The sequence below is a fragment of the Pseudoliparis swirei genome, chromosome 2 (genome assembly GCF_029220125.1).
Source record: "Pseudoliparis swirei isolate HS2019 ecotype Mariana Trench chromosome 2, NWPU_hadal_v1, whole genome shotgun sequence".
Classification (NCBI taxonomy): Eukaryota; Metazoa; Chordata; class Actinopteri; order Perciformes; family Liparidae; genus Pseudoliparis; species Pseudoliparis swirei.
Window position 1 is genome coordinate 3,370,553 of NC_079389.1, and position 14,380 is coordinate 3,384,932.

At 43.6% G+C, this 14,380-nt stretch overlaps 1 protein-coding gene across 3 annotated transcripts in view; it reads right to left on the reverse strand.

Annotated features, from left to right (window-relative positions):
• Window positions 1-14,005, reverse strand: part of nalcn (sodium leak channel, non-selective) — a 121,693-nt gene extending 107,688 nt beyond the window's left edge. Inside the window, exons 1-7 of one of the 3 annotated variants that reach the window (XM_056423989.1) lie at window positions 8,429-8,446; window positions 7,283-7,423; window positions 6,991-7,173; window positions 5,992-6,075; window positions 5,714-5,853; window positions 5,481-5,609; window positions 2,400-2,551 (exon numbers count right to left, since the gene is read on the reverse strand). In XM_056423989.1, the coding sequence (XP_056279964.1) occupies window positions 2,400-2,551; window positions 5,481-5,609; window positions 5,714-5,853; window positions 5,992-6,075; window positions 6,991-7,173; window positions 7,283-7,423; window positions 8,429-8,443 (844 nt within the window). In that variant the 5' untranslated portion in view covers window positions 8,444-8,446. Of the gene's footprint in view, window positions 1-2,399; window positions 2,552-5,480; window positions 5,610-5,713; window positions 5,854-5,991; window positions 6,076-6,990; window positions 7,174-7,282; window positions 7,424-8,428; window positions 8,461-13,918 lie in introns of those variants that run through there. The other 2 variants (XM_056423997.1, XM_056424004.1) reach the window with 2 other exon arrangements.
• Between the last annotated feature and the right edge of the window lie 375 nt (window positions 14,006-14,380).

The following is a 14,380-nucleotide window of genomic DNA, read 5'->3' on the forward strand; positions in this document are numbered from 1 at the left end:
AAAATGGTACATCTGTATGCTCAATAAACTCTTTTAGGAGGTGAGAATATGAATAGGACCGCAGGTAATAATAAAATCAGGGTTTTTATACCGGGCATCACACTTAAAAAGTACATTAATATTCATAAAGCGTGTTGATATACCAAGACGCGTCAGGCTGTAAAGTACCCTGACTGCGCCACGTCGCAGTCTATAATGTCTGAATCAAGGTGGCGTTCACTGTGAAGCTCTCCCTCTCCTTCACAGCCATGTAAAGATTAGGGCAGTCACTGGAACCGAGCGCCGCTCAGCTGATAAGTGACGCATCGGCACGTTTTCCCTCTGCATGGGTGCGAATGCAAATGGTACATCTGTATCCTCAATGAACTCTTTTAGGAGGCGAGAACCGTCCTTTCCTATGAATAGGACCGCAGGTAATAATTAAATCAGGGTTTTTTATACCAGGTATAATTGGAAAATGCGAGGTCCTGTCAACAAGCTCCGCCCCCACATCAGCTAACACAGGGTTCTTACACATTTTGACCAGGACTTTTCCATGATTTTTCCATGACTTTAAACCAAATTTCCACGACCAAACTGAAATCTCAGTATAAACATGAACAATTTAGAACATTGTGAGTATTGAGATTGTACGCCGGCTTGTATTTTGAGCGTCTTTCTTTAAAAAACATATTCATTGTTTTAAACTCCGCGTAAATGAACATGTGATTATAACTAGGGCTGTGAAACGATTAACATTTTTAATCGGGTTAATCACAGGTTTTTGTGGATTAATCATGATTAATTACATATTACCGATATTCTCGGTATATTTTGTGAGAACATAGAGATTTATGACAAAAGACGGATATATACATTTATACATTCTTCTATACAATGGTGCTGCAACTCAGCAGTTATTTAGCAGTTTTCTTCCATATGGAACATTAATACATCTTCATCCTAAACAGAATGTTTAACCCTCCTGTTACCTTTCGGGTCAATTTGACCCCATTCAATGTTTAATGTCGGTGTTCTTTGGGGTCAATTTGACCCCAGGCTGTTTTTCACTGTGTCAAACATATAAGAAATATCAACTTTTTTATTTATTTAAAGGGCTATTTAGGTAGTCAACAAACAAACATAAAGTACCTCACACTTAAACTTGGGAAGCAATATTAATTCTAATAATTTTCTGAGGTTTTAATTGCTGGGGTCAAATTGACCCCGAGGGTAAAATATGTTAGTAAATGTAAAGGTAACAGGAGGGTTAAACAGAGCATGTTTCTCTTGTTTGTCAACCATTAACTCCACCATGATACAATCTAAAGGCCTCTAGTCTTCCTCTAGCAGCTGCTGAGGCAAACTGACTGTGTGGGTTTTCTTCATGAACTGGGCCGTGATGAAAGGGACGGCGGGGACACCGCTGCAAAGCTGAAACCTCACCGACACGGACAGGTGGACAGATTGACAAGTGACTTTTTTTTTGCTCGGTCCCGATGCGCGCACGGAGCTCTGCGGCGCGAGACGGAGATCGATAAGTGTTAACGCAATGCGTAGAGACAGAGATGACATGCTGCTGTGGAGATACGATCAACAACAGACGTTTAGTTTAATAAATGAACAAAGACGTGCTATAGAGAACATGTCAGGGGGCGGGCCAATCTCTTTAATGTCATGCGATCTACCGACACTACGCCGCGATCGACTGGCAGGTCGCGATCGACGTGTTGAGACCCTGATCTACAGGAAGTAAAAGTCGTAACAAGGTTTCCGGAGGTGAACCTGCGGAAGGATCATTACCGATGAACAGACCGTCTGCAGGAGAGCGGACAGAGTTCAGATTGAAGTGGTGTATTGGAAGCTCATTTTGCAAGTGACTTTTTTTTCGTCCCGACGACCAACAACAGACGGATTGGAAGCTCATTCTGCGCATGCGTTAAATGCGTAAAAAAAAAAAAAAAAGTTAAACCTGTAATTGAATTAACGCGTTATTTTTCACAGCACTAATTATAACACATTTCCATGACTTTTCCACAACTTTTATGATTTTCGTTTTTTCCATGACTTTTCCAAGCCTGGAAATGACCATTTTAAAATTCCATGACTTTTCCAGGTTTTCCATGACCGTAGGAACCCTGCTAATAACTAATTCCTATTGACACAACCACGGAATCGGTGGGTTGAGCATTAGATATGCTGACACTACACTCTTCCTGCATTCTCCACACAAGTTATGTTTAAAAATGTCCATTTCTTCCCAACGATAAAAAACCCACAAACAGCAATTTGCCGAGTTACGTACATCCAACTTGCCTCGAACAAAACTGCTCTTCAGTTCTCACTTTCTCACACTGGGGTCACTTCTTGCGGGCGCATGTTCGTAATGCATGAAAACATGTCAGGTGTGCACCTCATACCGAGTTCATTGAAGCCGCTGTAGCCCAGCTCCTGCCGGCTGAGGCCCATCTCCTCCAGGTCCATGCATTTGAAGCCACGGGGGCACTGGTAGCCCTCCCCATCAGGGGAGCAATGGGTGTCTGGGATGGCCAAGCTGTTCCATGACACATTACTGAAGAAACAGGTACACAAACAAAAAATAAATAAAAGGTACAAGCATCAACTGTGAGCTGTATCATTTTAAGATTTGACGGAGATACTGTGTTATATCATGAAATCAGGGAGTTCATGGCAAAAGTCAAGGTACGCATTTAAAAGACACATACGACACACACACACACACACGCAGATGATTGCTGCCTGCACACTAACACACTGCCCCATTCCCCCCCCACTTTTAGCCACAGGTGTTGTTCATCGGAGCGGCTTAATTCCTCTAATGAGAATGAATGCCTTCAAATTGGCTGCCCAGACATTCGTCCAAATTTTTTGTGAAGGGTTGCGGGATCAGAAGGGATAATTTATTGCGCAATCACAAAGGGCAACCAGGGGCGCGGTGGTGAATCCGATAGAGCTTATTACGCCGGGGCGGGATAATACCACCGCATCTTATCGGATGAATCACGTTCTTCCCGGGCGACAAAGAGGTGACGGACGACGCCTCGGATGAGAGAGCAAATGTCCAGCGATGAGGCAACATTAATAATTCGGGTGAATCAAATGAAAAACAAACTGTGTTTGTGATAATAAGATTATTCCAGGGTGGAGGAGGAGGAGAAGGGGGGGGGGGGGGGTTCTGATTGAACTTCAATTAATTTGTAACGCTTTGCATAATTGGAAAATGCGAGGTCCTGTCAACAAGCTCCGCCCCCACCTCAGCTAGCAACTAACTCCTGTTGACACGACCACTGGATCGGTGGGTTGCTCATTGGATATCCGGACATTACACTCTTCTTAAATTCTCCACACAATTTGAAAACAGACAGAGTAACGTTTTAAAAAGTTTACATTTCTTCTCCTCGATAAAAACCCACGAACAGCAATTTGCCGAGTTACGTACATCCAAGTCACGCTGAACAAATAAAAGCTGTGCACGCTATTCGTTCCGTGGAGTGAAATAACGCCGCAGAAGTCCTGGCATCGACCAACGCCCCCCCCCCCCCCCCCCACTGTGTTCACAAATCCAAAAACAAATCCAAAAGCCCTTTCATCTAACATCAATTTAATCGCACAGCAGCGAACACATTGATGTAGCCGGAGGGACGTCGGAGCTCTGTGTGACAACGCCGTGTGCCACCTCTGCCGCCGAGTCCCTCGGGGCGCACACGACGTGTGAAGAGGGCGGTAGACGGGTAGCCGTTGAGCAGGAATGAGCTTCATGAATAAAGAAAGGCTGGACAATGTAGGAATTTGTTAATTATCACAATGAGTGTCAACTCTGCCCAGGGCTTTAATCGGGATGCCCCCCCCCTGTCTTTTGTTTCTATACTCTCTGTATCGTGCCGTCGTCCTCAAGCCGATGGTTAAAGTCAGATCCCATCTGAAAGGTGTTTAAACGGTTTCTCGCAGCGGTCTGCACAAACCGTCACCCCTCCCCCGGTGCCGACACCCAGGTTCTACAGAACCTTGACTTCAATGCTGGTCGTTTCTCTTTAATTTGCATTTCATAATGACACTTAAAGAGTAGGGTAGTTTACATTTATAGTTCAGTGAATATTTCAGACGAACAATTTGACTTTCTTTTCCCATTCCCTCAAATACACGCTAGAATATTCTGAAGGAACATACTCTTTTGGGGAAGAAAGATGTTCAGGCGCCGCTGCCCCAACAAAAATGTAACAAAATGGTCGATGTGGAATTTTTAATCCATGGGTGCCTTTTCAAATTATAGAATAAAGAAAATTGCATTAACTTTCTAGTAAACCAGATTGCTCCGACAGATAAAAAAACAATACAATGTGCAATCACTTTGTTATCCGTGCAAAATAAATATCTAATATTTTGCAAAGTAATTGCTTACCGTGGCTGCAATTAACCCGGTTTGCACTGAATATATTTACGAGAGAATACCAATAAAGTGCACTAAACAAAAAACTAAACAAACGTATTTTATTAAAACGACAATAACGTGCAACCTTTGCAAAACAAAACCAGTGCAGATACGTGTGAGCCATCAAGTTGTTTCAGTATTCGTGGCTTTAATGAGCCGGCTATCCAAAATATATATATATATATATATATACACTTTTATTAATCCCCAAGGGGAAATTAGTTCTCTGCATTTAACCCCTCCTTAGTTATTAAGGAGCAGTGGGCTGCAGCGATGCGCCCGGAAAGCAACTGGGGGTTCAGTGCCTTGCTCAAGGACACTTTGACTTGCAACTAATGGGGAGAGCGGGGATCGAACCCACAACCTTGCGGTTGCAGGACGGCCCTCTTACCCCATTGAGCTACAGCCACCCCCTAAACGAATCCGCCGTAACGTAAACATTTACACGAAGGTACAGGCTTTTTATTGTTATCAATGAATTATGAATGAATGAATTATGAATGAATTATTAATGACTTAGATTTATGTCTGTGTACTTTGTACTTGGGAAGTTCTCAATAAAGGTCTTTCTGCATTTCCTGCTGAGCCCCACCTGTAATACCCTGATCACGATATTAACTTGCGGGCACAGGAAGAACTCCTCAAAACTGATGGGGGGGGGGGGGGGGGCATACATATGTAGGTTTGTTGTCCAGTCACTGTATTCACTGTTTATGTAATGATCAAATATACTTTTCAGATCAGCTTTTACAGCCCGTAGCGCACGGATTAAATGTCTCGCTGGAAGCATCCGATGGAGTTAGGCTTGGATGTTTTTTTGCACTTAGTGTTATTGGCCCTCCTCAATAAACTGTAATAAGGAAAAGACATCCGGCCTACAGCGTGCATCTCCCGCCTTCCTAAAAACGACTTCATTAACCGTTATTGCTCGAGAAAAACAGTCGTCAGTAGAAACAGAAAATGCTCCGCCTCCATTACCGCTTACTTAAAACAAGTGATGAGGGTGTCGACGAACAACAAAGAGGCATCCGGGGCCACGCCGGGCTCTTACCCCATCTGCGTGTCGTTCGTGACGCAGTGGTGGTTGAACGTGCCGAACATTTGAACGCCCAGGATTCCGTAGAGCAGGAGAAAGAACAGCAGGAAGATGGAGACGCTCCAGATCTGTTCCCCGGATCGCCTGCAGAGGAGAAGAAAGAGGAAAAAGGGGCACGTTTAGTTTTTTTTACGTGGACCCATTAGATCGCGGAGGCCGCGGCGATGCTCGTGACGTGGTGTCTCTACTTGAGTATGTTGGTGATGCGGGAGCGAGGGAGCTCGAAGCGGAAGTAGATCCGGAAGGCCCGGATCATAATGAGCGCTCGGGGGATCCTCAGCATCCCCCACGGAGACATCTGATCCACCAGATCCGCGATCTCGAACACCTGGCGCACAAAGAGGATTCGGATCGTTATGAAGTGAAACGACTCAAGAAGAAAACAAGCAACTGCAACGCCGTCCAAGCACTTCATGAGGGGGGGGGGGAGAAAAATAATAAGGTAATTGTAAATGTTGCAGTATACCTGCAGCACCAGGGACACCCAGATGAAAAACACCATGATTCCATCAAAGATACACCAGCGGTCCTTCACGTAGGAGTTGTCGCCCTGTGCAGAGAGAAGCGATCGGAAACGAATGAGAACGTTGAGACAGTCTGACGCAATTTTTTTAAACAGGCTTGAAAAAAGACTTAAGAGACCGAGATGTCGTGGGGAAGAAATGGACATGCAATTACCAGAGAGAGAGAGAGAGAGAGAGAGACTTAGGGAGCCAGTCTTCCACAGGAAGAGAGGCTGTAAATAGCAGGGTGTGTGCTGACACACTCCACAGATAAGACCATGTTTGATGATTACACACTGACAAAGAACAAAAGTATGCAATTACTTCTGCATGCTGTGAAGATTTATTCTGTGCAGACACTTTCCTACAAAATAGTACTTGACTCAATGTTGTGAGTCACTCAGTTGGTGTGGATACATATATATATATACATAAATATATATATATATGTATATATATACATACATATATATGTATACATATATATATATATATTTGTGTCTATACCCATCACATACATCTGTGTATATAAATATATATATACACACATACATACATGCTTACATACATACATACACACACACACATACACATACATACACTCTCTCACTTTAAAATACAAATACCGACACATGATGAATCTACAGATCTTACTCGACATAAACAGAAACATTTGAGCACAGAAGCCAACAGAATGTCCGGAAGTCGTTCCTTCCTCACATAAACTATCCCATTTTAGCATGAAAAGATCCAATTATCATTCCAATACCTTTAAGTTTCACCCAAATTCTTTTTTTTCTTTTTAGATATCTTAATAACACTAAAATGGAAGAAAAGAACGAAAGACAATAAACTAAATGCTCCATGTCATTGACATTTCATTTTCATATTTCAATCTCGTGAACTTGACTGTCAGCTGACGCGGGCCCACGTGACCGCGCGCCTCCCCTCTCGGCGGTTACCTTGACGATCCCTCGAATGTGCATCTTGGCGATCATCTCGGCGGTGTAGAGGAACATGAGCAGCGTGTCCAGCGCGAAGGTCACGTACTGCAGCGGAGGGTAATGCTCGAAAGTCTTGGGCGTGTTCATGCACACCGAGATGACGCTGATGATGGAGCAGGCCCGCAGCAGACTGTGCACCCACTGCGGGAGGGAGGAGGAGGAGGAGGAGGAAGAGGGTTACCATTATCCAGCTTTTTGGAAGAAAAATAAAAGCGTCGCCTTTTCAAAGTAAGCGGCGTGGCGGACTCACTGGCTTGTTGATCCAGAAGATGTCGGCGCTGTCTGCGAGGGTCTCGTCCGGCCCAAAGTCGGTCATGGGCTGGGCCTCGACCCGTGAGCTCTGTTTCCTCTTCAGCATGCTGGGGCTCGCCGTGCTATACAGAGAGTGGATCTGACAGAGAGAGGGGGAGGGGGAGGCACACGGTGAACAAAGCGAAGACGCCAAACAGGAGAAACACTCTGGCTGCAACCAAGTCCGGGCCGGGGGGGGGGGGGGGGGGGGGGGTACCACTTTTTTTTTTTTTTTTACTTCAAATCCGATGGAACGGAAATCTAAATTAATGGATTTTTAAAGTGTATTCTCTCGGCCGGTCGTGTACAACAAGACCACAACAACTTTAGCAACATTTTACATACCAGCGCACTTCTCAACATGTATGGGTAACTGTGGCGTATCCAGCATCTAAATAGAGCATCGACGTGTTCAACAATCTGCCCGTCGATCGTAATCACGGTGAGGCGTGTGTGCTCGGCAGAAGAAAAGAAAAAAACACCCGGACTTGAGTTGCCAGAACAGAGTTGTCCTCTCTTTTCAAAGCACACGTGTGTTGCGTCGTCGAATGGCCACCGTGATGCACGACAGACATGGAACACGGGACGAGTGTATTCACACAGGGGACGGCTCCGGGTCACTTACCACTCGGGGGTCGTTTACGTTTCCATCATGTTCTATTTTTAAACCCGTGCATACCATATTTGCGTGTGTGTCTGCGTGTGTGCGTGCGTGTGGAAACAATTTAAAAAAGCAAAATGTGTACAGGCCGTTTCAACAGAAGAACACGGGTAGGAAATGGCACTCTGAATGGAGGCAAAGCGCACAGACCAAAGGGGAAAGTAAAGCTGAAATTGCTCCAGCACTGCACACAACATGCGATCAGGCACACCCTGTCAATAACACACAACAGTTAGTCCACGTCACGGCTCGTGTGATGGACGGGGCGCGACCCGCGGCGACGGGACGCTCGGAGGAGACGGGGATGCCCACCACGTCTGACACCAAGGCTCACAATGCGACACGCTCGGCGAGCGAGTGAGTGAGGCGTTGTGGGATAGAGGAGAGATGGGGAGGTGGAGGAGGACCAGGAGGTGGTGGTGGTGGTGGGGGGAGGGGACTCACTGTGAGGCTCCTCATTGGTGCGTTCATCCCCAGGCCAACAGAGGGGTGGAGAAACCAACCAGAGACAGACTAGAGGTGCAAAAAAGGAGAATGTCCTAAAGGCCTGGAGGTCCTGCGGCGGCGGCCGTAAGAGCAGCGAAGAGGGGCGAGAGAGCACATTCACTAGTGCCCCGCGCTGCAGCTTCAGCAACACACAGCTATGCAGTTCATCCGGCCCCCCCGACGGACACACACATTTACAAAATGCACATCTTCACAATGAAGCCATGTTGAGCGTTTTGCTTGCGGTATCAATATCGGGTGGCTCTGGCCCAAACGACGCCTCGGTACAACGCCTGTGTCTCGAGAACAACACCCCCTTTTTATATTATGGATGTTTTTTTATTTTTATTAATAGGACCCACTTGAGTCGTGTCATTGAAAACTGCAAAGAAAGTGACTTGTCACACCAAGAGTAACACAGAGACAAGCTCATTTCCATTCACCTTCATTGTAGAGGCTGTGAATCTTTCAGTGTTTATACTGTATGTATATACATATATATATGTATATACAGTATGTACACTACCGTTCAAAAGTTTGGGGTCACTTAGAAATGTCTTTATTTTTCAAAGAAAAGCACTGTTTTTTCAAGAAAGATAACATTAATCAAAAATACACTCTCTACATTGTTAATGTGGTAAATGACTATTCTAGGTGGAAACGTCTGGTTTCTAATGAAATATCTCCATAGGTGTATAGAGGCCCATTTCCATCAACTATCACTCCAGTGTTCTAATGGTACATTGTGTTTGATAATCGCCTTAGAAGACTAATATCTGATTAGAAAACCCTTGTGCAATTATGTTAGCACAGCTGAAAACAGTTATGCTGGTGATATAAGCTATACAACTGGCCTTCCTTTGAGCTTGAAGTTTGAAGAACAAAATTAATACTTCAAATATTAATCATTATTTCTAACCTTGTCAATGTCTTGACTATATTTTATATTCAATTTTCAATTCATTTGATAAATAAAAGTGAGTTTTCATGGAAGACACGAAATTGTCTGGATGACCCCAAACTTTTGAACGGTAGTGTATATATATATATACATATATAATACATATATATATATAGCTATACATATCTATATATATACATATATACATACTGTATATACATATATATACATATTATGTATATATATATAAAAAGATACCTGCTTCAAAGTCTATTCCCAACTTTTCTAATTGCAGGATGTAATGTAACATTTAGTCATGCTAAACTTGTACAAATATCACCTTTTTTTGACTAAAAGAGTTTTTTCAGTGATTTCAAGAACAACAAGTTAAAGTTATATTAAAAGTTTAAACAATTTAAAAACGCATGCTGTCACAAAAAAACATTCTGGTATGTTTTGGTTTTGCGGTCATTTCCATTTTCCATTTTTTATTAATTATACTGTAAAACTGGTATTTAGTGTGATCCTTTCAAATGAATCACCTGCCCGGCTCCCGCTTATTCCCGTCGCTCCCCTTCGAAGGCATGGCGAAGGATGTAGAGGCAGCCAAAGGATGAAGAGTCAGCTGATGGGTAAAGTTTAAAAGAGGGGCTCCCTGTATGGTACCTCCTCTTGTAACTTAAAAAAACAAAGTAAGGTGGCAGCTTGACTGGTGGGAGGGAAGCATCGCCTGAAGGTTTCCCACTTGCTGGTGGCTATAGTGGACGTCATTCCCAATAGTAAATATCACAACACTAAACATGCGTTTTCGGTTTTTAAAAAATCGGAAGATAGCAAGTACGACTCCGCCCTCTTTGCAGCGGGTCTCCAGTCTGATCTCCATCACAGCTGAGAAGTGCGTGGCAGACACTCTTATGTATTCTACTGGGAGTGAGGCAGAAGTCTCAGAGACAGATACCTCAGCGGACGCATCCAAAACTCTCCGCATGGCTCAATGGAAAACGCGAGAAATCGGCACGTTTTTGTAACTTTTGAGCAGAGCAATTCTTCAAGAAAAACAGTGAACTGAAATACAATTCAATGAGAGAAGGATGGTTAGAGTACATCAGATCAAACGACAGGTTATCGGTTAAAAAAAAAAAAAAAAAGAGAAAAGAAACAGGCGGCCATTTCCGAAAGCCTTTTGCAAACCTGTCCTGACCGGACTGAAACTTTACGTGACACAACCTGACGACACACACACCTTTCAAAAGGGTACAATCGAAGCACGAGAACGAAAACAACAAAAAACACCCGGGGAACGCAGATAGACGCGTGTGACTTGTGTCGGCCCTCGTTTCCTTTCACGCTCCCACCGAGAAAAGAAACTGTCCGCATGAACCCGTGTGGTTAGAAGCAATTTCCCAGAGTAATTGCTAGACTTAACATATGCAGATGGAGACGTGCAGAAGAGTGAAAACTAAATTACAGGGTCTAAGTGCCATTATGTGGGCGTATAGGTGGCAAAGACTGCAATTACTTTCCCATTTGGAGCGAGGACATGTTCCTCTGTCACTGGGCATATTAATTGTAACTGTGAGAGCATTTGTTGGGAGTCTGAGAACTTTCTTCGTCAGCAGAACAGTCGGCGTCCTGTTTCCATATCTATATTTTAGTTTGATTTAATAGTCGCATTTACCATTTTTCCCCACAAACAATGGTTCACGTTATCAAGTATCACGTCGAAAGTGACGGGGATTCCCATGACGTATTTTGTGATTAATGGCTCTTTCCTCTCAAAGATATTGCTTTCAGAATGAAGACTCAAAAAACCTACACTCACAAACACAGTGAAGCTCACACAAGCAGGTTAACAGGTTCTATTTTTAATTAGAATATATGAAATCCTTATGAATCTATTTATTTGTGGATTATGAATGCATTCATTCAAACCGGATACTATGTGTGCGTGCAGCTGAAATAAATTTGGGAATCTTCTTTTTTACCTTCGCATTTTCAATGCGAAGGTTATGTTTTGATCGCCGTGTATTTATTACCTTCGCATTGAAAATGCCGGAAGGTTATGTTTTGATCGCCGTGTATTTATTTATTTATTTGTATGCGTGTTATTCGCAAAACTCAAAAAGTATTGAACCGAATCGCATGCAATTTGGTGGAATGATTGTTTATTATCCGGGGACCAGTTGATTAGATTTTGGGATCGATCGGGTCAAAGGTCAAGGTCAAAGGTCATAAACAGGTCAAAATATTTCGCAGAACTCAAAAAGTATTGAACCGAATCGCATGAAATTTGGTGGGATGATTGTTTATTATCCGGGGACCAGTTGATTAGATGTTGGGATCGATCGGGTCAAAGGTCATGAACAGGTCAAATCTTCTTGAATCACATGGAATTTGGTGGGATGATTGGTTATTATCCGGGGACCATTTGATTAGATTTTGGGATCGATCTGGTCAAAGGTCAAAGGTCATGAACAGGTCAAATCTTCATGAATCACATGGAATTTGGTGGGATGATTGGTTATTATCCGGGGACCATTTGATTAGATTTTGGGATCAATCGGGTCAAGGTCAAGGTCATGGAAAGGTCAAAATCTTTTTTTTACCATAGCACGATACATTTTTGTCCAATTGGCATGCCACTAATGCCAAAATGTTCATAATTCAATGCCCAATCTTGTGATATGCGAAGGTATGCGCTCTACCGAGTGCCCGTTCTAGTTTATTTATTTATTTGTATGCGTGTTATTCGCATAACACAAAAATTATTAAACCGAATCGCATGAAATTCGGTGGGATGATTGGTTATTTTCCGGGGACCATTTGATTAGATTTTGGGATCAATCGGGTCAAAGGTCAAGGTCATGAAAAGGTCAACATCTTTTTACCATAGCACGGTCAATTTTTATCCAATTGGCAACTAATGCCAAAATGTTCATAATTCAATGCCCAATCTTGTGATATGCGAAGGTATGCGCTCTACCGAGTGCCCGTTCTAGTTTTCTATGTGGATGTTGTTTACATTTTCAAAAAAATAATATTAATAATGCAACATTCTGTGCAATAAACTATATGTAATATAATATATGTTTTGTGGTGAGAGTCTTTCGTTTATAAAATCACAGAAGACGTTTGCGAGTCCCTCTGTGTGCATTCATTGATATTGATCTCGTGAACATGGATGCCCGAGCAGAAACAATTTCCTTCAGGAGCGTTCGCCTGAGCGATAGAGAGCAACGTCAGCGATCGAATATTGGGCTTTACATCCAATCGAGTGACCGGAAAACGCAACTGTTTGCAACTTGGTAGGGAACGTGTCCATAGAGCTGAGGGGCAGAACCCTCTGTGACTCTTTTCACGTGACGTCCATTGATCTGACTCATGTCAGAATATTCATGAGAGCAGCTTAGGTATTGATACGGAGGTATGAAGTCTGCACCGACTATTAATAAGAAACACCACCTGATCACTTGCACTATGGAGGACTTAAAATGACTTAAGTATAAATAAATAAATGCATGAATAAATACAAGAATTCTGAAATAAATGTAGAAATAAATAAATACAAGTATACATTAATAAATGCTTAAATAAATATATAAATAAATAAATGCTTAAACAAATGTATAAATAAATAAATACAGGAATGAATAAATATAAGTTATAACTCAACAGGACATCATTAAATAAATCTATTTCTATATTTCAGCATTTATTTATGTCTCTATTTATGTGTCCACACGTATTTCTTCATGTATTTATGCGTGACATTTACATTTTAAGTCCTCCATATTGCACACAACTGACACCTTCCTTGTGGCATACATGTCGGAGTAAATGTTCAATTCCATCACATCAGGTCGGGTTCATTGGCATGTTGACAGCAGGGTTCAGGTGTCAGGACTGTCAGCTGACTTCATGAAAGTTTTCTCAATAAAAATAGAAGAAATTACCCAGATCGATCAAACTGCACCTGGATAAGTTCACACATTGCGGTCACGTGGTGGCTGACCCCTACGTGGCCTTGCAGGCTTCAATGGACGAATGTGAAACCGCATTTTTTTGAGAGGTAAACTGTTAAACCTCCGAAAACTACTCGACAACACGCAACAAGCTGCCGTGTGGCACGTGACCGTTATCGCACGCGGAGGGTTCAATCAGGAAACGCCGAGCGGCACTGAGGTCGACGGAGCCAAGGTTACTATGGAAACGAGCGAGAGCTAAACAAAATAATTTAAAAAAAAGGTGCTACATTTTTGCAACAATAGATAAATAAACAAGCTAACCACTGGACGTGTCCCTGAACGCAGCAAGCGGGACACGTGACCGCGCGCGGACACCTCACGGTGTCGTACCGAGGCCTACTCCGGAGAACGAGGACGTCCTCCACTTACTGGAGCGCCGACGAGCTAGCTCCCGCGCAGCAGCAGCAGCAGCACGTCGGTAGCTGCGCGTCAGTAGCATCCCGAAAGCAACAGCAGCTGCGCGTCCGAGCGACGCGGCGGGCTCAGGAAGAAGCAGAAGAAGAAAAGCACCGAGTGACTTACGAGTTGGAGGGTGTCCCTTATCCGCCGTGCCGTGTCCCGTCCATGACATCAGCTGTGTTTTGGTTCGCGGGAGCGTTGGGGACTGTGTATGTGTGTGTGTGTGTGTGTGTGTGTGTGTGTGTGTGTGTGGGAGAGTGCGGGAGCGCGCGCCGGTTGTTCAATCACATCAATCCAGCCGAGCCAGTGCGTGCAGCGGAGGCGCGCGGCCGTCTCCATGGTAACAGGCGACGGTCCCTCAGGTCCCCTAATTAAAAAACTGTTAATTAGCCCCGAATGTTAATTTAAATTTAAAAAAAAGATTTGGCACACAAGTGGTTAACACCTCCAGGTCGCACGTGACGTCATTCACCCAAAACAGCGGTCAGGCTGGCAGCAGGCGCACGTAACAGCAAGCTGCTGTCTGAGAGTGTTTCTATGTCTTAAAACTTCGCTGGGGTTGCGCTAAAAAATGTGATTGTATGA